Source organism: Pavona decussata, unplaced genomic scaffold (assembly GCF_977016875.1).
Source record: "Pavona decussata unplaced genomic scaffold, jaPavDecu1.1 SCAFFOLD_76, whole genome shotgun sequence".
In the NCBI taxonomy this organism is placed as follows: domain Eukaryota; kingdom Metazoa; phylum Cnidaria; class Anthozoa; order Scleractinia; family Agariciidae; genus Pavona; species Pavona decussata.
Genome location: NW_028145494.1, coordinates 2,181,296 through 2,203,355, shown reverse-complemented (window position 1 = coordinate 2,203,355; position 22,060 = coordinate 2,181,296). Strand labels below are relative to the sequence as shown.

The window sequence follows — 22,060 nt, the reverse complement described above, 5'->3', positions numbered from 1 at the left end:
CCTTGCAAGTCTTTGCTGTTTTGCCTTGTTGATAATGGTTGAAGTTGTGCGAAACAATTTTGAGGACCTTTTTCCTGAGATCAAGAACGCTATCGAAGAAAGTGCATTTGTGGGTAAGTAGGGTTTAGCTTAAACAACTTACAGTGCTGATGATGGCTGCTGTCGATTATGGTTTATGGAGCTGAAGTGGCCAGCAAGATTACTCTTGAATAATGTAATGTAAATTCACGCGGTGGCAGTATCAAAAGCACCCAAATCCTTTCTTTTCCAGAAGTAATCAAAGTGGACTTTCTCCTCAATCACCAATAGCAAATAAATCGTACAGTTTATTAGAATGAATGATCCGATCATCCAGTGAATTTTGCCAACTGGAACAATTTGTTTAGCAAGTACAGTATGCAAATCAGTTTATGGAGATGATAGGTGGTGGCTTTGGGAGGGGGTGGGGGTGATCATGAAGGGTGGAGGTTGGAGAAAATGGGTTCTGGGTTCATCATCATCATCATTACCATCATGGAGGTAGTGATCCCAAGCAATCCAGAAAGATAACGTCATGTATACCTTTTAAGTTCAATACTATGATTACTATATATTCTCCTTTTATTTTATTTTTCAATTGTTTTTGTAGCTATTGACACAGAATTTACTGGCCTCTATACAACAGATGGTTGCCAACCAAGGTATTAGATGCAGCTTTGTCAGCTGGTAAAGAATAAAGGGGATTCCAGGAATTTTGTCCAAAATCAAGACCCCTTTGTTTTTGTCAATTTGTTGACGTTCAAATATGAATTTAGACATAGTGAATTATTTGTCAGGTTTCCTTATTTTTCTGCTGATCATCCTCAGTGTTACAGAGCACAGTTCAGGGGTTTCTTTAAAGTGGGCTGTGGGACTTGCCTGCACAGCGTTATCCATCCTGAGACTACTTCACCACAGTGTAGGGACCTGGATAATGTCACACATACCCGAGCTATGTATCTGGGTTAAATTTTTTCCAAGCAATATCCTCAAAAATTCCAATTTAAAAGAAAAGATTTGATGGAAATTGTACCAGACATAATTGAGTCAATCATGTTAAAACTGTAAATTGTAATAATAATATTGAAGGGGTACATGGAATTAAAGGCCATAAGTGACTTTTGGTCAACGATGTATGGTCCAATTTTCCTTTTGTTTTACAAGCAAATAAAAGGCAATTTGAAAGGAGAATCTGACAATAATTTATTTATCACAAGTCACTTTGGGCTTTTTTCCAGGTACCCCTTCAATAATAATATTTTATTATTGTAATTGCATTCAGGAATGTCTTGGAAATCTTTGCTTGATTGTCTCTGCTAATGTTTGAACAAGTTCGGCATTGGTTGGGTCATTTTCTAAACTTTTCAAATTCTTGAACAAGAAATGTTTATGTAAAAAACTTTATTTAAGTATCAAATGCTTCTAGGGTGATATATACTGATTGGGGACACTGAAAATAAATTCAGATTATATTGAATGATATTAAATACCTAAAACTGTCACTACTAGAAATTAGCCAGAGTTGACAGGCTTGATTAATATCCTTGTAATTTGCAGCTTTTTGTTTAAAATTATGTCAAAATTGAATCTTTCTTTCCCAGTTTGTTTGATGATCCAGAAACACGATACAAAAAATTGAAGAAAACTGCATCTCAGTTTCTGATTAGCCAGTTTGGTAAGTTTTGGCTGTGTTGATATTTATCAAGGTTAATTGTTGCTTTAGGAAAATTTCAAGGAGCCCACAAGGCCAAAACTCAAGCAGTTAGGAGCCCAACATGTGAAGTGTTAGTTGCTGTTGCAAAAAAATTTACTAGATGCCCAGCGTATTTTCTTGGGTGTCCCAGGCTACCGAACTCCGGCTGTTAGGCAGCAGCCTTGTGTATCTTTTTTTTTTTTTTACCTACAGTCATGTCATAAATTTATCCTTACAATACCTTTTGTAAAAAAAAAAACCTAGTAACTACTTTCAAATGCCTTAATTAATTTTTTTCCCACAGGACTGACAGCTTTTGTTCAATCCAAAGAAGATCCCAACAAGTAAGTTTCTACCCGTACAAGCTAGCCAGCTCAGGCTGACTTCCTGTTTTAAGTTATCATAACAATATTATTGTTAACAGTTCACACCTCTTGGTCGCAAAACTGTAGGTTGATTGTAATTTTTCAAGTCAATTAGAGAGGCAATTATTGTTATTACAAGTTAATCCCATAAGAAAGATGGATGCTCTCAACTGATGATTTTTTTTGTTTTTCATCAACAGATATGTAGCACATGCATTCAATTTCTTTTTATATCCTCGTTCTTTTGGACCTGTAGATTGCAGATTTCTTAGTCAGGTAATTATAGCTATAACCATGCTGTATTCCACTTGCTTTGGGTCCTTTTGAAAGCACAAGACAGACTCCCTTAGACTCCTTTAAGTTATTTAAAGCCTTCTTCTAAACACTCATGCAAATCAAGTGAAGCAGATTCAAATGACTTCCTTATTGTTCTTTGGTTTGAGGGAAAACAGGTTAAAGAACTCAACCAATCATTACACTTCGAGATTTCTTTTTAGCTGTTTTTAATTAGGAAAAGACAAAGTCAAAGTACTGTTCAGAAAAAAAGCCAAACTTTGAAATTGTTTCTTATATGAAAAGAAATCTGTGCGTTTAAAAAGAGTTGCTTTGAGGCCCAAAAGTCACTTACACTCTATGCTATTAAGGCTTAAAAATGTTATGTTTTATTTCACTAGGCATCAAGCCTGGAATTTTTATGCCAGCATAACTTTGACTTTAATAAGGTAAAATACAGAACTAATTAAAGCTCATATAATTATGTTAAATTTACATATCAGTGGTAGATCTGTGAGAGGAGCCTGGGCCCCATCTTATTCTTCAAGAAAATGAGGCCTGAGAGCCATTTTTTATTATTATTCTACATGTAGCTTTATTTATACTTATTTATTATTTATTTATTTATTTATTTATTATTGTCAATAATAACAGTTTATTATAAGCTTTTATATGCACATATATTCTTGTCACAAATATTATGTTTATTTGCAGTTCATATACAATGGAATTCCATACCTAAATAATGATCAGGTAATTTAAGTTTTGATTCATTATTTTTTATTATTGTAATAGTCTACAATAACTTGCAATCATGTTCTGTTTTATTTTTATGCTCAATGAACCATCATCAAGATGATGGTGATGATGATGATGATGATGATTCACCAATCACACTGAAAAAATGAATTTAATTAACTGAGTCTATTTTTTTCAAAGAATAATTTAACTTGAGACATGACACGTAGTATCACTATTTTAACAAAAATTGAAAAACATTTTGAGTATGACCTCCCATTAGAAATCTGCGAGATACAACTCTCATCCAGTTTAAGAGACCACGTCATTTATAAATTAAAGTGATTGTGTTGAAGGAATGCACTGAGAGTAATAACGTAAGCCATTTGATTTGTGTTGTATTGTTTTCTTTCAGGTTGCTTTGTTGCAAAAATATCATACAAATGGTGATTTGTATACCAGTTTCCAATCACAAACATTAAGGTAAAGGGGAGGGACTTTATTCAAGACTTTCTGTTGTGTAAACAAAATAAAGAATAAATACTGGAACAGTTACAGTGCGACCCGCCTTACCGTGGTCACCCAACAAACTTTTTTTACAAGTTAGCCATAAAATACAAAACGAAATGTTTTCAGTAATTCATTGTTGCATCACTTGCCTGTCGGACTTTGCAAGAAGGCATGACCGTTAAACAATCAGGCAAGTGATGCGAAAATGAATTATTGAAAACAATAATTGTTTTATAATTATTCGTTTAATATTTTATGGCTAACTTGTAAGAAAAAGTTTGTTGGTTGGCCATGGTAAGGCGCGTCACTTTGGAAATATCAATCAATGGACTGAGACTCTAAATATGTTTGTCGTGTTATAATATCATAAAGACAGAGAACGTTATATTTATTTGCTTCAAACTGCTGTCTCCACCTTAGGTACAAGTAAGGAAATTTAAATAGAAGAAAGACCCTCACAGGTATTTATGCAACTTAAACAGTTGCAAAAAGAAAGCCTGAAAATATTTGGTTTTGTAAAGGATTCAAAGTCATGACCTCTGTAATGCCAGCCATGCAGTGCTCTACCAGCTGTGCTATAAAGCCAACTGGGAGTTGGTCATATTGTGAGTTCAAAATTTACCCATTAGGGATTAATAAATGAATATGAATATATGAAACTCACATTTGAACTGCAGGTAAAAGATAAAATAGAAGGAAGTGAGACCCTCACAGTTATTTACTCAACTTAGGCAGTTGCAAAAAGAAAGCCTGAAAAGCAAATTTATGCTTAAGTTTCGTATTATAAATAACTGCCAGGGTCTTTCTTCTATTTAATCTTTCACCTGCAGTTCAAATTTTTGAGGAAGTCTAACAAATTGCGTAGGGTAATTAACCTTGCAGTGGAGTGGCTTCCCATCTGGCAGGGGTGGGGGAGGGAGTAGTTATACTCCTAGTTGCTTGATGCTTCAGGAAGGAGACATGTGGGCCACCTGTCTAACTAGCATTACTTAAACTTTATATCTAACTGTCAGAAGGTTTTTTAAACAAGACTACAAATGTTTCTAGATGGTGTAACTTTTCCCTTTAAATTACAGGATAATAGATGAGGATGTTCTAGGCAGATGTTGTATCACTTTAGAAGAGTGGCTTTCATTAGCACAAGATGGAGATGAAATTGAGTTAAACCCTGGTAGCTGTAAGTACTGTTTGTAATAACTATATACAGACTTGAGAAATGATTACACCGGCCCTTGCCTGCAAATCGAAAATGCTTTCAAAAATTATGTGAGCTGCTTTTTGTTTTTTTAACAGCATAAGCTTGGCAACAACAAAACCCATTTTGGTTTGTCCCAAGCTGCACGCTGAGGCAAAAGATTATTGGATTATGTACTTGCAAACCTTTTTTTTTTCAAACATGCCTTTATGCAACATTGTCTCAGAGGGAAAAGAACACAGACACTAAGTGTCCCAGTAACTACATTACTGACCAAGACTGTGTGTACGTCATTTTGCAGAGTTGACATGACTGGCATAATTTTGTGCATTAACTAATAGGATCAGTATTTTAGTTATACCTATTATATCAGTATTTAGACAGTGTCTTGACACTGTTAAGAGCTCTTTAATAATGAAACTTATTTGCATCCAGAACCTAGCTACATGTAACATAGTTATTGTATTTAAAAATTATGACAAATTTCTACTAACTGTAGATGAAATTTTACAACTAAAGATTGTTTTCCAAAAGTGACTTCTAATGATGAACTGCTGTAAAGGATCAAGCCTTGGACAATGGAAATTTATAAAATGGAACTCATGATTAGATTGTATTTAAATGGATCTCTGTGTTGATTTCCAGGTCAAGCCCAGTATCTCCTTCTTGAGGAAATGAAAAGAAGGTTCACATGTATAAAATGCCGCATCAAGAACCAGTCCAAGGTAGATACTGGTATTTCTAAATATATCTCTAGTATTGTGGATTTAGAACTCAAATAACCTTGGTGGATATCTGTTCGGATCGCTTCAGAAGTTTGGATTTAGTGGTAAAGAAAACCGAATTGACGTTTTCTTTTGAAAAATTTTAGCTCAACATTTGGCAACACTGGAAAACTAATTCCTTTTGTTTTCGAAGGGGCAAAAGTGTCATTAAAAATGTGAAAAAAGAGCAGCAAGCATTTTCATAAAGCCAACAAGAGCTAGTAAATTTGAGGAATAATATTCCATTCCCTTAAACTTCCATTTACAGCTAAAGCATGCGAACAGATCAAACTGTATTAGCTCACAGAAATATGTCTTTAAAAAGACACAAAACGACCTGGGAACAGAGAAGACAGCTATTTAAGTATTTTGCATAAATGTCCTGGTTAGGTGCCCCTGCTCAATCAATCCATTGGCTTCATATGTTGTAAAGTAATTTCTATGTAGATGTTATTACACAAAATGGAGGTTGCATCCCAGAGATTTCTCTTTTCTTCCATTGAGTTCTTATGTCTGCACTGTTCACTTTTTAATGAAAGGCTATTTTTATTTCAGCTGATTGTAACAAAACTACCCTCAATTAATGAATGTGATCAAGAACTCAACAGGGAACTGCATACACAGGAGCAAGAAAAGTATGGCTGGTCAACAACTTGTAATAAATATATGTTTCAGATTTTTGTCTCTGTCTCAGCACAAAACTGTATATAATTTTTTTTTTTTGTAAGTCAGGTTTTAATATTTTCCTCCTTAAAGCTAAAAAAAGGGGTAAAACCTGTTCATAAAAATAAAAAAGATTAATAAACACTAAAGATAAAAACCGACGTTTTGCTGTCATCTTGACGCCATTGTCAAGAGGATTAAAGTGGGTAAGTCAGTGTTCTGCGAGTCTGAAATTGCATCTGCTAAAATTGCTTATGCCAAAAGAAAATTGCACAAAATCGAGTCTGACGGCACGTTTCACACGCTATTTCAGACTTGCAGAACAATGAATTAGGAGGCTTTCCATTTGCCAGAACTGGGCAGCTAGACCGGTTAGTTACTTAATGGAGTGGGTCATTTAAAGACATTTTTGTACAAAAGATGTTTCACACTTGAATTTAACAAAAATTGTGACCATTATCCTGAAGAAATTTGAAGGACTAGCAATTATAACCAAACCTTCAAATTTGTGCATTTCTTTGTAAACTACCTGCTCTGGTCGGCCAATTTTGACAAATGAAAAGCGCCCTTAGTTACTTTTATTACATGATGACACCGAAACATCAGTTCTTATTGTTAGTCTTTACTCGTCCTTGCTTTGTTAGTAAATCTTCATTCGTAAAAATGCGTGTAGTCATATTAGATAGATAGATACTTTATTATAAACACCATTGCAGCCATAAGCTGAATTACGGGATATTTACAAATTCTAATAATAACAAAGAGAAAATAAGAAAATTATCTACATCTTATAGACATGGCTAAAAATATTAAACAGCCATGTGCTGCAGAACATCTCTTTATACTGTTGTAAAGAAGGTTTAAAGGGCTGTTCAAACACTAGTCAGCACTAAGTCTTTCTAAAGACCACTCTCTCACTGAGATTATCATACTAGTAAGCCAGACCTAACTGTGCTGATGTACATACTTTCAAATTTTCTCTTGCAGAATCTTAAGTGCTATGGTTGGTTTTTCAAGGGTTTTTCAAGTTCTAGTGTCAAGTAAAAAGGTACCCATTGATCTTTTTCTTCTTGTACTGAGGTGTTTAACACAATGTCAGTCAATTTAGCCCAGTACTATTCTATTCCCAAGATTAAGTCGTCAATGTTGAGTTTCCTTTGATTCTGAAATATTTTTCATGATAACTTACAAAAAGTTTTCTATGCACAACTCAGTGAAATTGCATTCCTGTTAAGTTAAATTTAGGAGAAATTTGTTTGAAATATGTTCCAAAATGAAATGTTTAACTTTTGTCAGAATATGCTTCATCTATTTTCTGTCTACATCAGCCTCTTGTAGGACACAATGTTTTAACAGACTTGTTGCTGACCTATGAAAAGTTCCACAAACCTTTACCAGGTAACAGGTTTGTTGGTGATTACTGTAGTTTAATTAACTACTTAGTTTGCCACCAGTATCTTCTATGGAATACCAATTGGGGTACACTACCCATACACTGTATCTAACTGGAATATGAAAATCTTGGTGTTTGACGAAAGTGGAAAAAATTGGAGTACCCAGAGGAAAACCTCTTGGAGCAAAAATGAGAACCAACTACAAACTCAACCCACATAGAACCCGAACGTCTGTTCTGCGAATTAAACCTGGGCTTTATTGATGGTAGGCCGAGTGTTCTCACCACTGCGGCGTCACTTTTTCCAATAAGCTTGTTTTGCTTTTGTAACAAACCGTATTTCTCGTGTTTCCAGAAAAACCCGTTTCGTCGTTTCTGTGTGACGCATTGCAACTGGTTTTTGTGGGTAGTGCACTGATTAGTGCTCTACCCACTATGTCGTCAGGCATGTATGAATGAGTGAGTGAGTGAGTGAGTGTCCGTCCGTAAACAAAGAGGTCCGCAGCGCGTGCACAGCACTCCCTACATGTACGCAATGCGTACCTATTTTTATTGTATCGGATTCTATTGCAGCATAGATTATTTATCAATGTCAATTTTTATCTTTTCCTTTTTTACGACAGAAACTTTTAAGGACTTTAAATCTGAGCTCCACAAGCTTTTCCCCTTGATTCACGACACAAAGTTCATTGCTTTTGAAATAAGAAGAAATCCGGTAAGGGCTTTTCTTTGACAAGAACAGAGTACTGGTATGTTTTCTCAGAAGGTATACTTGTAAGCTTTATTTGCAAACACCGGTCAAAACACGACCAAGACTACAGACCCACCCTCTCTACAATGGCGTGACAAAAGACGTCAACAGCCCAAATAGTTCTGATGTCACGAGGATTAATTCTAACTAAACTTTGACCCCGTTCAGATTAGGCTCATCCCTGGTTCTCGGGCACAGGCACTAGTCTGAACATAGCTTTTTGTTGGTCACCGAGCAAAAATCTGGAAACCGTTCCTAGGCACTGGCACTGGTCTGAACAGGATTTTGTCAGTTCCCGCGCTTTTTCTTCGTGCCTTCTCGCGATACAATAAACAAAGTGGTTGGCACTAAATTGACGAATGAGAACACGATTGCTCCTTGGGTATACCAGTCTGAGGTACTGCGCACAGGGCCCTGGCAGGGCCTTAGTTGAGTAAACAAAACCGTTACGTCAATCTTAACTATTAAATTATGCTAACGATAATTGCACCCTTTATTTAGTCTCAAGTTGGGAGGCATTTATGTTACGTTTGGTGGAGTGAGGGGGTGTCAAGGATTGAGGCGTTATGTCTGTGATACCAATAGCCGGAATAGTATTTAAATCTCCCTATTCGGCAATTCATCTGTGTCAGACCGCTTTTCCTTGGATTTCAACTGCTGTCCGAAATAGCAGTCTGTTAAATGGTATTTTAAAACAATTTCTATAAACCGATGTCAGCCAAAGAATAAACAACGTTCAGACGTTCACAACCAACTGCACGTCTTTCTTACCACAGGTTTTGTCACAACGGAATTTTCTCGATGATACAAACTTAGAAAAACTTCATGCTGCACTTTCAAGGTATGGTGGGTATTTGATTCACTCTGTAGAAACAAAAGTATACAGAGCGCGGGAAAACGCGTGTAGAACATGTCAAGTATTGTTACTGATTAGAGTACAGTTTTGCGCTGAACAACATAATGCACTTCTCTTTCTTGTTTCTAGTAACGATGCACAGTTCTTTGCGCTGTTTGCGCCCTCAATACCCTTGGACGATAAATGTTACAGATACTGTGAGTATACCTGGCCAACACAATAAATTTTACAGACTGCAAGCAGTCCCTTTCTGGATAGTCGAGAGGTCGCGCGAAATAGCCGAGCGCGAAACGAAACGAGAGCGAACGAGCGGAGGGGGGATTTCTCCTTGCTCCAGTCTCGCTGCGCTATGAGCACACCATCTCGACTAACCAGAAAGGGACTGCTTGCAGTCTATAAATTTTAAGACTTCGAACTGTTCGTCTGGTTTTCTCTCGGGAAATGTCGAACAAAATACTAAACACGTAAGCGCACACGAAAGTTGCTCCCATGGATAACCTGGGCATGCGGGGGGGGGGGGGGGGCTGTCGCGTATCGGGGGGAGGGGGGCACTGTCGCGTATTGGTTGTACTTGTTATAGACAACTTCTTCCCCCGCACGCTTTTTTTTTACCCTCTCCTCTCAACACCTCCCGACTGGAAATAAAAAGAGATTTGGTAGTGTCTCGGCATTGTTCACCATGTACTAAACTAAGAATCAATAATTGTGAACTGTCAGCAGTGAAAATTTTATATTTTCTTTCTGCATTTTAGTTGAAGAGAAAATGGCGCATGAAGCTGGTTACGATTCATTTCTCTCCGGTTTTGGTAAGCGTTTAGCATGGATCTGTTTCTCAATTTGGGGCCCAAGAATTAATTTTCCAAATCCGTTTTCCGCCAACGATTGGTGATAGTTTTTAGCGCAAACTAGCCCGGTGAGTTTCTTGACATTGTCAACGTTTAACTTTCAAACTTTAAAAATCAAATTCAGATAATAAACGCCATGAACACTGTTTTGTGTACACTGGAAGTTAAAATTATCTTTGTACCGGTCTGGACTTATTTGTGATCAAACTAGTAATGCTCTAATTGTACGCAGATATCAGCTATATATGCTATTGTAACCTTTTTCTTAATTTTTTTTCAGTGTTTCTAAGGATGGCGCATATTTTGGCCTACAAGTCATCAAGGTGAGCGCGTACATAGACGCAGCGTTACACTTGCCACGCAATGTCGTTGCAAGGCAAGTTTCGAGTAAAATAGCGCGCGTGGTAAAAAATGCGATATTTAATTGTTCAAAAAACTTTTTTGTTGGTAAGTTAATAACAAATAAAACAATTATTTCGTAATAATTCGTCGTATTTGTTTCGTATGTGCTTATTTACAAGATAATTTCTCTACCTTACTCAGGTCTGTGGAAGGACCACTCCCCTTCTCAAAATTCCTTCGCGTTCTGAAGCCATTCGAAAATCTCGTTCAGCTAAGCAGGGCAACTGTGCAGCAAGTGGTATGTACACAAGGTTTATTCTTAGTCGTAGTTGTTGGTAAATTATACTGTGAAATTATGAAGTTATGTATCTAATCCTAAAGGTTATGTTCGTGCGCTGTGATTGGCGGATTTCGATCCACTTTGTCGGTTTCTGTATTTCTGTGGTCAGCCGATAGTCGCCGTAATTATGATTGACGACAGTAAAACATGCAAATCGTTACTTGAGGTTGAAATTCCGAGTCCGTATGTTATTGAAAGGCGCAGTAACTTTGCCAGGCAAGTTGATCCTAAATTTCCAATCAGGCACATTCACACTAAGTATCATTAAGCTTGAGTAGGAGCTGTGTTAAAAGATACCCATCTTTGTATTGTTCTCAGAACCTTGCTGGTCCAGACCTGCCCTCTATTCGTCCACAGTGGCTTTACGTTTCGTCCAAGGTTAAAACGAAACCACTAGTTGCGAGGACGGTAAGTCTTATGCTAATTTTTGTGTCAAATGTTGAGGTCATCCGTAAATGCTCTTCTTTATGCAGAAAACTATGATGACAATTTTTCTTGTATCTGTATTCCAGTTGGCTCAAGAGTTTGCAAGCTTTGGCTCCGTGGACGTCAAAATTTTGGACTCGCAGCACGCGCTGGTCGCTGTTGCTCAACATAGAAAGCAAGTATATGAGATTTTACGTAAAGGTTTTAAGAAACCAATGTTGTCCACGTTCATCTTCATGAGAATTTGGTCTTGTGTGCCTCGCATGAAGGAATAACAATGTAACAACTGTCGTAATGGTGTTTGGTTAACTTATGGACTTCGATTAAATAGAAGAAACACCCTCGCAGTTATTTACGCAAGTTAAGCAGTTACGAAAAGAAAGCCTGAACAAATTCAGGCTTGACCGAGGGAGATTTGTCACGGGATCTGTTACAATCCACGAATCTGATTGGTTTTCTTATCGCGAACTTTTGCTTTAAATTTAAACTTTGGTTTTGATTTTGTTTCTCCTGTATATGTTACCTGAAAAATAGTTGCTTTTTGAAACTACCATCATGAAGTTCTTTGCAAGAACATTTCTTGTTCTCCGGCTTTAAACGAGAAGTACCTCGTCTTCACCGAGTCAAAGAAAGGGTAAAGAAGTAAGCTTCGCGCTCAAAGAAATCTCTGCTGTGAAAACGCATTTGCAAAATAGATTTAAATGATTTTATTCTGCTTTTTTCATCAGAGCTAGAGATGTTTTACGAACGTTCAGAGGCCACAAGAAGCTAAGTGTCCGGCCGTACAATCCATTTCTAGATTCTCCCAAAGTAAAGATGGCGCTCTGGTGAGTCAAGTGTCGGTATAGCATTTTTCATGATTTTTGTTTTGCATAACCCAGTGATTGACCATTAAACAAACTCGTTATCTGATTGGCTACACGAAGGGCGTTCTAATTTTCGATAGACTTCCCTGAGAGCTCGTGCAAGGAAAACTGCTGAACGAACAAACCCCCCCCCCCCCCCCCTCTTCCCGGGGCCAGCCAAAAATAAATCATTATTTGTACCGAATTTCTTTGTCTAATAGATTGGTCATTGGTTTATTTTAAAACAATTAAACGGCTCACTCTCGGATTCTATCAGTCGACTTTGATAGTTGGTTGAGGGAAACTATCAGCCATCAGGATGTATTTACTTATTATTATTATCATTATCATTATCATTATCATTATCATTATCATTATCATTATCATTATCATTATCATTATCATTATCATTATCATTATCGTTATTATTATTAATTGTTTAGTCTTTGAAATGCTGTTCATCAAGAATCTCAAGCTCAATTATCTAGACGGACTCCATACGTGCCAAACTTTTTGTTTATTATTTTAATTTTTTTCCTTACGTTACAGCTTTTAATCAGCTATTGTTCTTTTAGTATTTATTTTATTTATTTATTTATTTTTTTTGGAGGCGGGGGGGGGGGGGGACTTTTTGCACACTCTCGAATCCGGATTTGAGGAGTTCATTGTTGAAATTGTATTATGTTTATGTTCGAAGCGTACGTGCAGCAATGAAAACAGTACTCCACAAAACATCACGAAATCCGAATGGGAACGTGAAATGAATATCATCAAGAGATATTTTTAACTTCAGCTGTCACCTCCAAAGGAGACTTCTTCCGAAAGATTAACCTGTTTGTCTTTTTATGTTTTGTGTTTGTTTCCAATATATTCAAACAAAGCTTTGTTATCTGTCTCTATACTCGCCGACAATGTTTTATTATTCTATCTTTCAGGTGCTGCGGAACCGCTGTAGTTTTGTCAGGTGTCGCGATATTTTTATGGAAGTCATGGAGATAGCAAATTCATTCGCCAAAACATGTTCAGTGTTAACCTGTGAGATAAGTGAGAGAGATTAAAATTAAAAAATGTATTTCTTTTTCTATTTGACTTTTTTTATATAGAGTACTCCTTACTTTAGTTAATGTACAGTAGAACCTCGCTAACTCGAACGCCCTGTTGACTCGAACTCGAACAAAATCCGATTTCCTCTGAATTTGACCCCATTTTTGCCTAGTCATTTACTGTCAGCTAACTCGAACTAATTTTACTTTCCTTTGGCTCAAATTGATTGCAACTCTATCTTAAAAACGTTGGTTAGTAAACCTCAAAATGTCAGAACATAGCTGATTGACTTGTCAAAATCTTTATTCTTCATCGACAACGTGATTTGTAATCCTTAACTAGATATCAGCCTTTGTCTTGTCCTTAACATGTTCTGAAAATTTTGGAGTACTTTCCTGTGCTCTCCCGGCTTTACTTTCTCATACAAGCTGGGTTATTTTTAAAGAATGAAAGGTACTGAGCAGTACCTTCTTATGGTGCTGTTTATTATACTGTAGAGTTAATTCTAACTTTTGAGCCTGTGGATGAAATCCTAAAGTTTAACCATTCAAATGAAAGCTACTGAGTAGTACCATCTTGTGGTGCTGTTTATTGTGCTGTACAAGGTGATTCTAACTTTTGAGTCTATAGATGAAATCGGCGAGTATGACCATTCAAATGAAAGCTACTGAGCAGTACCTTCTTGTCGTGCGGTTTATTGTGCTGTACAACGGACAAACGGACAAAACTCTCACTTTATGACACCTTCTGAATAAACACCGGACAGTTACTTTTAGTCTTAATTTAATTTATTCTATCTCACACCTTTACTTTATGTATAAATTATCTTCTCTGTTGCATTCTGTACTTGATAATGGTGCCAGGATGACACCGAAACGTCGTTCCGTTTTTTTCGCTCATTTTTATAGTTAACTGTATTTCTAAATTTAATCTTATTAGAATTTCTGAAGCAAGCGTAAAAAACAGTTTTTGAAGATAATTTCATGTGGACCACCGCCTCAAGGTTAATATCAAATTACAATTAAAATCTGCAAGACCACAGCGACAAACCAATGAGTGGTGCCGGATCTCTTGTAGACCTGGATCAGCAAATTATTTCAAATACAAAATATTGACGGCAGACTGATCGTAACGGCGGAGGTTGCGAAAAATAAACAAAATGGCTACAATATCTGAATTAGTATTACAGTTATTGTTACAGCCATTTTGTATATTTCTCGCTACCTCCGCCGTTTAATAGGTTTAGTCTGTCTGTATTTTGCATATCCAATTACAGATAACTTCTGAGCCCTGAAACTTTTTTCAGTCTCTTGTTCTTTGTTACACAACTTTAAAGAAGTATATGGTTTCCTATAGTATAGAGTAAAACCCTACATGTACAAAAATTAATGGAAAATGAGTTGTTGTTTTTCAGATGGTCCTCCGCCCTCAAGTGGAGTCGAGAAAAGATGGAAAGGAAAAATTTTCAATAATTTCCGTGTTCGAAAGGAAGTTCGAACTCGTGTCGCGTTGCGAATAAAATACTTGGGTTCTTGGTGACACACGCAAAATTTGGAGTCACTTGTGGCTGCAAGACTTAAATGTATTATTTTTATTTCCCGTTACGACTATAGTCGGGATTCGATTGTTGTGTTGGCCGACGTGTAAATGAAGGCCAATATTTTTACTTTTAATTTGCTGAATCTTCAAATTATCGCGTCTTCGTTTAAGTCTACAACTTTTTTTTGTTGCGTGCATGCAATACTTGTCTTCTTTTGAAGTATGAATTAACAGCTAAGAATGTGAAAATTGTCGTAGCTTTACAGAAACAATATACGACAATCGATGATTATTGTTTCCTTAAAATCCAGCGATAGTAATTTCCATGCTATTGTTTAACTGTGCTTAGTCCAACCAATCAGACGAGGCTTCCGCCAAGTCACTCAAGAGAAAAATCAATAATTTAATGCCCAGCTGAGTGCCTAAGGAAGCACATTAACATAAAATGTGTTAGTTTATGTTTCTGTGACTAAACGCAATGGAGATTCTCGGCGAAGACCCAGACGATGACAGCGATTCGGCTGAAAATCGCTTGCTACGAACGGAAGATTGTTGTTGCGTTTGTAGCAAAGCCTGGGAAAAAGATATGGTTTGCGGCTGGGCGCCTTCGCTCGAGAAACGAGTTTCCCGATCAAAGCCGACGAAAACATACGCGTCGTTTAGCAACGGGAAGAAGGAGAGAAAGTTTTCGCTGACCGAATGCGGGTTTGTTTTCCGTCATTATGAGAAATCTAACCGCTACATCGAACAGTATCGAGAAAACCATAGCAGTGCTTGTTTGGAAAAAGAGGCAGAATGGAGGCCAGTTTTGGGAGTGGATGTACCTGATCCATACTTGCCCAAGATTAGCAACTCAAGGTAAGGTTCATTGATATTACTTTTTAATTGTTTGACTAGGTTTTATTCGTTGTGAACACGAAAAAACTTGTTTAAATGTAGTAACATGTGGGCTCTTAAGCTTTATGTGAAGGAAACCTTCATCACTGTCTACGCCTTTGAAATCACGTTTGAAACAAAACATTTAAAAAATAACCCTATTTAATATAGCAGTGGTTTTCAATGCGAAGGCCATCAAAATAATGATATGTCAGTTTGATTGATGTCATACTGATCTGTTTGCACAAAATAGTCCTCAAAAAATTGAATAGGGTTGAACTAGTCCCTTCCGATAGGTGTTTTCTAGGCGCGAAGTACCATTGCGCAAGAACGGAATATTCACAAAGCCAGCGAGAATACGTATGGCTTACTGTTACCGTTTATCTTAGTGCGGTTGTCTTATTGCCTTGAAGTTACAGTTTAACATGAAACTATATGACGTGAAAGCCATGTTTATTCTGTTGATCAGACATTTTGCCCGAGGGTTTTTGATTAAATCAGACAAAGCAATACATTTTAAACGTCACGGTCCTTTTCAATCGGGTTTTTGAAATTTTTTTCCTAAATCTAACCTCTCGCGGTGTTGACCGGTAAATTTCTTTGCCAAGAAAAGCCCCAGGCTCGAACTACCAGCCGCTGGTACAGTGAAGATCGAAGTCCCAACTCGGTTCATCGCTTGATACTACTTATTGTATTTTTAGGAATATTGGGACATCGCGGTATAAGGCCAGTTTCCCGCATCAAGCTGTTTGCAAACGCGGTAATATTGATGGTTCCTTGCTTGCAAGCACGTATAGTGATATAAACACTAGTGTGCACGAGCCTTTTCCATAGAAATTAATGATTCTGTTTTGCAGGTTCGGTAGCAAGTCAAAAGTCTCGCGAAATCTCGACCATAGGCTTAGCTTTTGCAACTTTTTCAATTTTGTATTTTCAAGACAGGCGCGATTGATCGGTAAGGCATTTCAACAAATGCAATTTCTTCCGTTGTTTCGCTGTCTTGAAAGATAAATATTCATATGTCAATGTTTATCTTAAAGCTAATTCGCTTAGTTCAACAACAGTGAATTTTTCAATCTTCCGTTTAACATTGAAATAATTCAAGCGATAATTATGTTATCAACCGATGCATATGAAGTGCGGGATGGTCATAGCAAGTTGAATATCTGAAATGTTCGTTTTCGACTATCCTCCAGCTAGCGGCAAAAAATCCTCGTTCAAGAATTAAGTTGTTACAATTGGCATCTCCGGCCAAAACAGCAGAACACTTAATAAGAGGGAAAAAGGTAAATGGTTAATTTTGTTTTTATTCTTTTTCGTTTGCGGCATTTAAGTGTCGCAGTATTATGATGCATTGCTTGCGCCGACGGTCTGTTTTGCACGACCATTAGGAACGAAACTAAATTCGACCCTTTGTATATACAGTGTTTCTCACAAAAACCAATAAAATAACGATGTATCAGTTTGATTGATGTCATTCTGATTTGCAGTTCGTTCAAAATTTTCATGTTCAAACCGAACAGCGTTGGCTACGTTTTCTCTTACAAGCGTTCGGCTGGTGCGAAGTACAATGGTATAAAGAACGTTAGTTTAACGTTCACCAAGCCAGCGAGAATGTGTTTAATATTGTTTCCGTTTATGTTAATGTGTTTGTTTTATTGCCATAAAATTCAGTTTAGTTGTCATGTTTACTTTAAACCTATTCGAGCTAAACGCCATGATTAAACATTGCCCAGGGTTTTCGATTAAATCAGACAAAAATCAAACCATTTTGGAAATACTTTTCAATCGTGTTATTGAAGTGATTTCTATTCGTAATCTTCTGTGGTGATGTGATCAGTAGCTACCCAAGAAAAGCTTCGCGGCTCGAACTGCCAACCAAAAGCCCGACCCGCTCCCTGAATCGTATTTCTCACAATCTTTTGATAAGGCCAGTTTTCTGCATGTCTAGACTGTTCGCGTGTGAGGACATATTGGTTGTTCTTGCCTTGCAAACATGTACAGTGATATATAAAAGTTGTGATACGCACAAGTTGTAATTTCCATCTCCCTAAAACCGTAGAACACTTAATGAGAGGAGAAAGGTAAACGGTTAATTTTTCTTTTATTCTCTTTCATTTAAAGCGTCTCAGTGTTCAGTGGAAATGTGTTGTTTGCATCTTCTCAGTTTTAAACCGGTATCTGATTTTCTTTAACCGTTGACAGATTTGCTCGACTTGTTTGCACATAAATCGTAACTCGTCACTTGTGAGGGAATGGAGACATTTGCCCCCTTTCCAAAAACTTTTTCATCATTCAAGGACTATCGAAGATTATTATTTTGTCGACAAAAAATCTGAGTTACTCCCATAAACAAATTGGAGAGGTTAGGAGACGACCTCGTAATTGCTCGCCTTGTATTTTCTCCAGATGTACACGATAGGCCTTATCACGGTTTTCGACGCCATTTTGACGAGTTGGCAAACTCGTCTTGAAATAACAGTGTTTGTATGGAAATCCGATGTCAAATAATTTTCATAAAACATCGCTTCTGAAAAATTCATGAATTTCACATTGTCTTCTTTCCATTCTCCCTTCAGCCAAAAATTTGACCGAGCAAAGTTCATCGAGGCCATGTCTGACTACTACAAAGTGGCCGCTATGAGAAGGTGAGTGGTGATTCATTTTTACATTGAAGTATATTATTTCTAAAAAGCTATGTAAAGAACAGTCTGACGCCCTTTGACACCGAACCACAACGAAGGTACCAACTGAAGAATATGAAACTCGCGCATGGACAGTTTGGACACCTTTTGAATTTCGCCACTAACTTACAGAGGCCATTGATAGTAAACGGAAGAAGCACATGATTTTCCAGTGGTTTAGCACCGGCCTTTGTTAATATAACCTCGGTTCTCTTGTGCGCTATCGACTCTCAGGTGCTCTTAATTTGAGGAGTTTCAATCTGTTTCATTTGAATTAGACTGCCAGGGAAAAAACCGAATTAGAACGCGCGAGCAAAGTGAGTGTTGAGGAAGAAGCGCCTCGTTCCCATTATCTTTCATTTTTAGTTTTGACGTAGTAGTTTACATTGGGCGCTGAGAATATTGTCAAAAGTTCAGACGTTACGGGGCTACATTGAATTCTACAGTGTATGTTTATGCCGCGGGGTTAGAGAGTTCGACATCTAAGCTTTTGACGGCCCTCTGCACGGTGTTAGTCTGAAATGTCAGCCGTCTCCTCCCCCTAATCCACACCTGTGGGTTAGGGTGAGGAGACGGCCGAAATTTCAGACTAGCACGGTGTCTTTCCGTGGTGATACGAAAGCCCGTTCTCACCACGTACACCATTGTGTCTTCCATCGTGTGACCAAGAGAGAAGTGTTTCATGACTGGCAGGTTCGCAGTTTCTTCAGGACAGATTGCAGATATCCTATCACCGAGCCTGCATTCTCAGCGCCCGACAAAAACTACTACTTCCTCAAAACTAAATTTATTAATGGCGCTACACAGTCTCAACCTGAACTACTCTTCTCATGTGCTCGTTCCATTCTGGTTGAGCGCACGTCGCTCTTCGGTTTGCCTTCTCGCTCGAGTATCGAAAAAGCCACTGCTTAGCCTGCGTAGCAATCGTTTCCGTTTCCTTCAAGCCAAGCGGGGTAAGCGCGCGAGAGCATTTAGCAAAAAGGAGCAAAAAAGTAGGAGCCCAATGCCCTCGTGCGCTTACCCCGCTTGGCTTGAAGGAAACGGAAACGACTGCTACGCAGGCTAGCCATTGCTAGCAGTGCACAGTTGAATTTTCATGAGAATCGATGGCAAACTCTTCCCTTCGTTTTGCCCGACTCGACTTAGGTGAGCTCTTTACGAGAACTTTTCTCCATGCTTGTTTTCTGCAGTGACTTACAGAACATCTGCCTTACTGGGAAAAGGACAGAGAACGGCGATCGAAAGACGGCACCAGGCAACAGCACCAAACTAAACAATCAAGGATTACCGTTCATTGTAACTTCTTCTTACAGCAAACAAGTTTCAGAGAGAGTCGAACAAGGGAAACTGAGTATGTCATTAGAGGAAGAGGAGAGAGAAGACAAAACTGATGAAGGAAAAAATCGCCGCGAGCTAATTCAAGCAGTACCGGAGGCGACAAAAGACACTGTTCTGCCATCGGTGTCATCAAAACCGGACGTACCTCATCAAATGCAGGACAAACCATTTTTAAACTTGGCCAAGAGCCAGTCAAAGGATGAAACGAAACGGGTACAAAAGGAAAGGATCCGACTTCCAAAATTCCAGTGGACAGAATGTCATGTTAAAAATCAAAAAAAGATACCAAAAGAAAAGACACTCGAGACTACGAAAGTTGAAAAAAGAGCTGAAAATATTCCAAACAGTGATAGTGATGAAAGCGCCGCTCGACAGTTAATTTCGCGAGGAAATCTTCATTTGGGAACTACGGTGCCATCTCCAAAATCAAAATCGACGCGGCCGTCCCGGGTTGCGGTCGGCAAATGCGAAGTGTTTAGCTCAACAGCTCCGAATACAGCCGAGGGCGTCCGGAAACCCTATCAAACGGGTACGAAACTTCCGAGCGAAACCGCCTTTATTCGAATTCTAGGGCATCAAACAGGCCCTCCACCCAAAGCTACAAGTCAAGGTCGTGCCAAAGAGGAGAGTAAAGAAAGGCCAAAGACAGAAGAAAAAGCTTTTGGCAACCATAATTTACCGCTTCAATACCTGACTAAATTTGGTAAAAGGAACTTCCATCACGTGTTGGAGGCCCGCTCGTTTAAGCCTGCGGAGAGGAAACTAAGAGCTACTGCTCTGGCGGATTTTCACAATTAGAGAACGCCTTAGTTGTTCTTTTCCCTGATAATCCTGGGGTTACTCGTCCTTGTTTTTCAATCAACACAAACAGAAAATACAAAAATATCTATCTTAGTGACAATTGCAATACTCGTAGTAAGCACAAAGATGAATTTGTTTCTTATAGAATTTCCTGCAGATCCGTTTGTAAATTGTAAAATAATGTACCATAAAATTGAATATACTATCATCCCTAATGATAAGTTATTTCAAGACAGTTTTAACTATACTCCCTCACCCCTTTTAGTCACAAATCGTGTTCCCGGATTTTAACCCTGTTTATGCCCAAACATTCACTATAATAGCCCTATACACTTGTTCAATGTTTTTACTGTCCGAGTATTTATTGGCTCCATGAAGGGTTGAAAACTGAAGAGTCTATTAAGTCACGGAAAAGTTACCGGGTTGAAGCATTATATAGAATATAAAGAGTAACGATATATTATAGTAATATATTGAGTTTTGACATATTAAAGTTGTTTTTAACTCGGTTCAAGTGTTCAGTTGTTTTCTTTGCGCGTGAAAACCATTTCACATTGGCTATGGATTTCTCAGTAGCGGGGTTTTGTTTTAAAGTTATTGACTGAGATGAGAGAGGTGATTTTTGCTTTCGTAAACTGCTGAGAAAATTGTAATATTTATAAAATTTTATATTTAACTGCGGATGGTAACATTTACGAGAGAGCATCGCAATCATGTACGCACGCGATGTATTCCTCTTGCTAACCGAGGTCGAGGTACGTACTGTAACTGTTAGTTGACCGCTTGGGCCATGAATCAACGGGTAAAAGCGAGGATCCGTAACCTACAGTACGGACCAAGAAAACGAGGTTAGTAAGATATTTATTATATCTCGCGCGGGAAAGGAAAGGAGTTCAAGTTTAGCGGGGCGTACAGTGAAATACGGCCTGCAAAATTGACCAATCACACCGCGCGCACTAACTGAGAGAAATAATAGAAGCAGTTATTCCTTTCGCACGGACTTCTTTATTCTTGTGACAATAACAGGTAAAAAGAAAAACTCACACTGCTCAGTACAAATCATGATAATTATTTTACTTTGAATTCACATCGTAACATTTGGCATGATAGGAGCCGGATTTGAGAAACACCTCACACAAAAAATGAACGATTCAAGTGAGTCGACGCCCCGCGTTTACCACCAACGTCATGATCGGGACAGATGTTGACAATGAAGGAATGGAGTTGAATATTCATAAGATTAACAGTTAACATAAAAGTGACATTGCAACATGAGGGAAATTATTGGATTAATTTCGGGCTAGTTGAATCTATTAGATGTTTAGGGATGGTTTTTACTCGTTTACTGAGTAGCGTCCTATAATCAGGACACGACAATCAAATTTACTTTCGACACTTTCGAAATATCGAAAACGATTTTCGGTTGAAAGATGGATTATTCAGCTGGTAATATACATGTGCTGCCCCACTGATGAATTCAAGCTGTTTTATTTGGGCATTACGTTGTTACAAATGTCGGTTGGTGTAACTTAACATGGTGTAGTCGTAATATCATGTACCGCATTAAAGAAGGTTAACACCGCACAACTCGTTCGCTATCTTCGGTTTCTGTTCCTTGATTTTGAGGATGTCAGCCTTAACATACATGTGGTCCTGATCTCATGTACCGCATTTAAGGTTAACATCGCACAACTCGTTCGCTATCTTCGGTTTCTGATCCTTGATTTTGAGGATGTCAGCCGCTGTCGTGTTCGGCGAGTT

At 37.9% G+C, this 22,060-nt stretch overlaps 2 protein-coding genes across 3 annotated transcripts; both read left to right on the top strand.

The window, feature by feature from the left end:
* Positions 1-4: 4 nt before the first annotated feature.
* Positions 5-13,186, top strand: LOC146476619 (poly(A)-specific ribonuclease PNLDC1-like). 2 transcript variants are annotated; one of them, XR_014865613.1, is made up of 23 exons: positions 5-113; positions 629-680; positions 1,620-1,693; positions 2,016-2,055; positions 2,277-2,352; positions 2,751-2,798; positions 3,064-3,102; positions 3,503-3,570; positions 4,674-4,774; positions 5,438-5,517; positions 6,112-6,191; positions 7,207-7,267; positions 7,548-7,617; positions 8,236-8,327; positions 9,140-9,204; positions 9,349-9,416; positions 9,972-10,025; positions 10,345-10,387; positions 10,608-10,704; positions 11,065-11,154; positions 11,259-11,351; positions 11,901-11,999; positions 12,953-13,186. XR_014865613.1 is itself a non-coding variant. In XM_085114503.1 (23 exons), exons 1-23 carry the CDS (start codon positions 35-37, stop codon positions 13,014-13,016), a joined length of 1,629 nt encoding a protein of 542 aa, XP_084970629.1. In that variant the 5' UTR covers positions 5-34; the 3' UTR covers positions 13,017-13,186. The 2 variants fall into 2 exon arrangements, 1 of the variants encoding a protein (XP_084970629.1); XM_085114503.1 differs by having other exon boundaries at positions 11,259-11,347.
* Positions 13,187-14,180: 994 nt separating this feature from the next.
* Positions 14,181-20,808, top strand: LOC146476618 (uncharacterized). Its single transcript, XM_085114499.1, has 3 exons — positions 14,181-15,458; positions 18,056-18,124; positions 19,351-20,808. The coding sequence occupies exons 1-3, from the start codon at positions 15,079-15,081 to the stop codon at positions 20,294-20,296; spliced, it is 1,395 nt and encodes a 464-aa protein (XP_084970625.1). The 5' UTR covers positions 14,181-15,078; the 3' UTR covers positions 20,297-20,808.
* Positions 20,809-22,060: the final 1,252 nt, after the last annotated feature.

Coding starts and splice junctions, on each gene's coding strand:
- LOC146476619 (XM_085114503.1), top strand. CDS start 35: ATGGTTGAAGTTGTGCGAAACAATTTTGAGGACCTTTTTCCTGAGATC. Junction 4,775..5,437: donor TGAGTTAAACCCTGGTAGCT/GTAAGTACTGTT, acceptor GTTGATTTCCAG/GTCAAGCCCAGTATCTCCTT. Junction 11,348..11,900: donor GCTGTTGCTCAACATAGAAA/GCAAGTATATGA, acceptor TTTTTTCATCAG/AGCTAGAGATGTTTTACGAA.
- LOC146476618 (XM_085114499.1), top strand. CDS start 15,079: ATGGAGATTCTCGGCGAAGACCCAGACGATGACAGCGATTCGGCTGAA. Junction 15,459..18,055: donor CCCAAGATTAGCAACTCAAG/GTAAGGTTCATT, acceptor TTCTCCCTTCAG/CCAAAAATTTGACCGAGCAA. Junction 18,125..19,350: donor AAAGTGGCCGCTATGAGAAG/GTGAGTGGTGAT, acceptor TGTTTTCTGCAG/TGACTTACAGAACATCTGCC.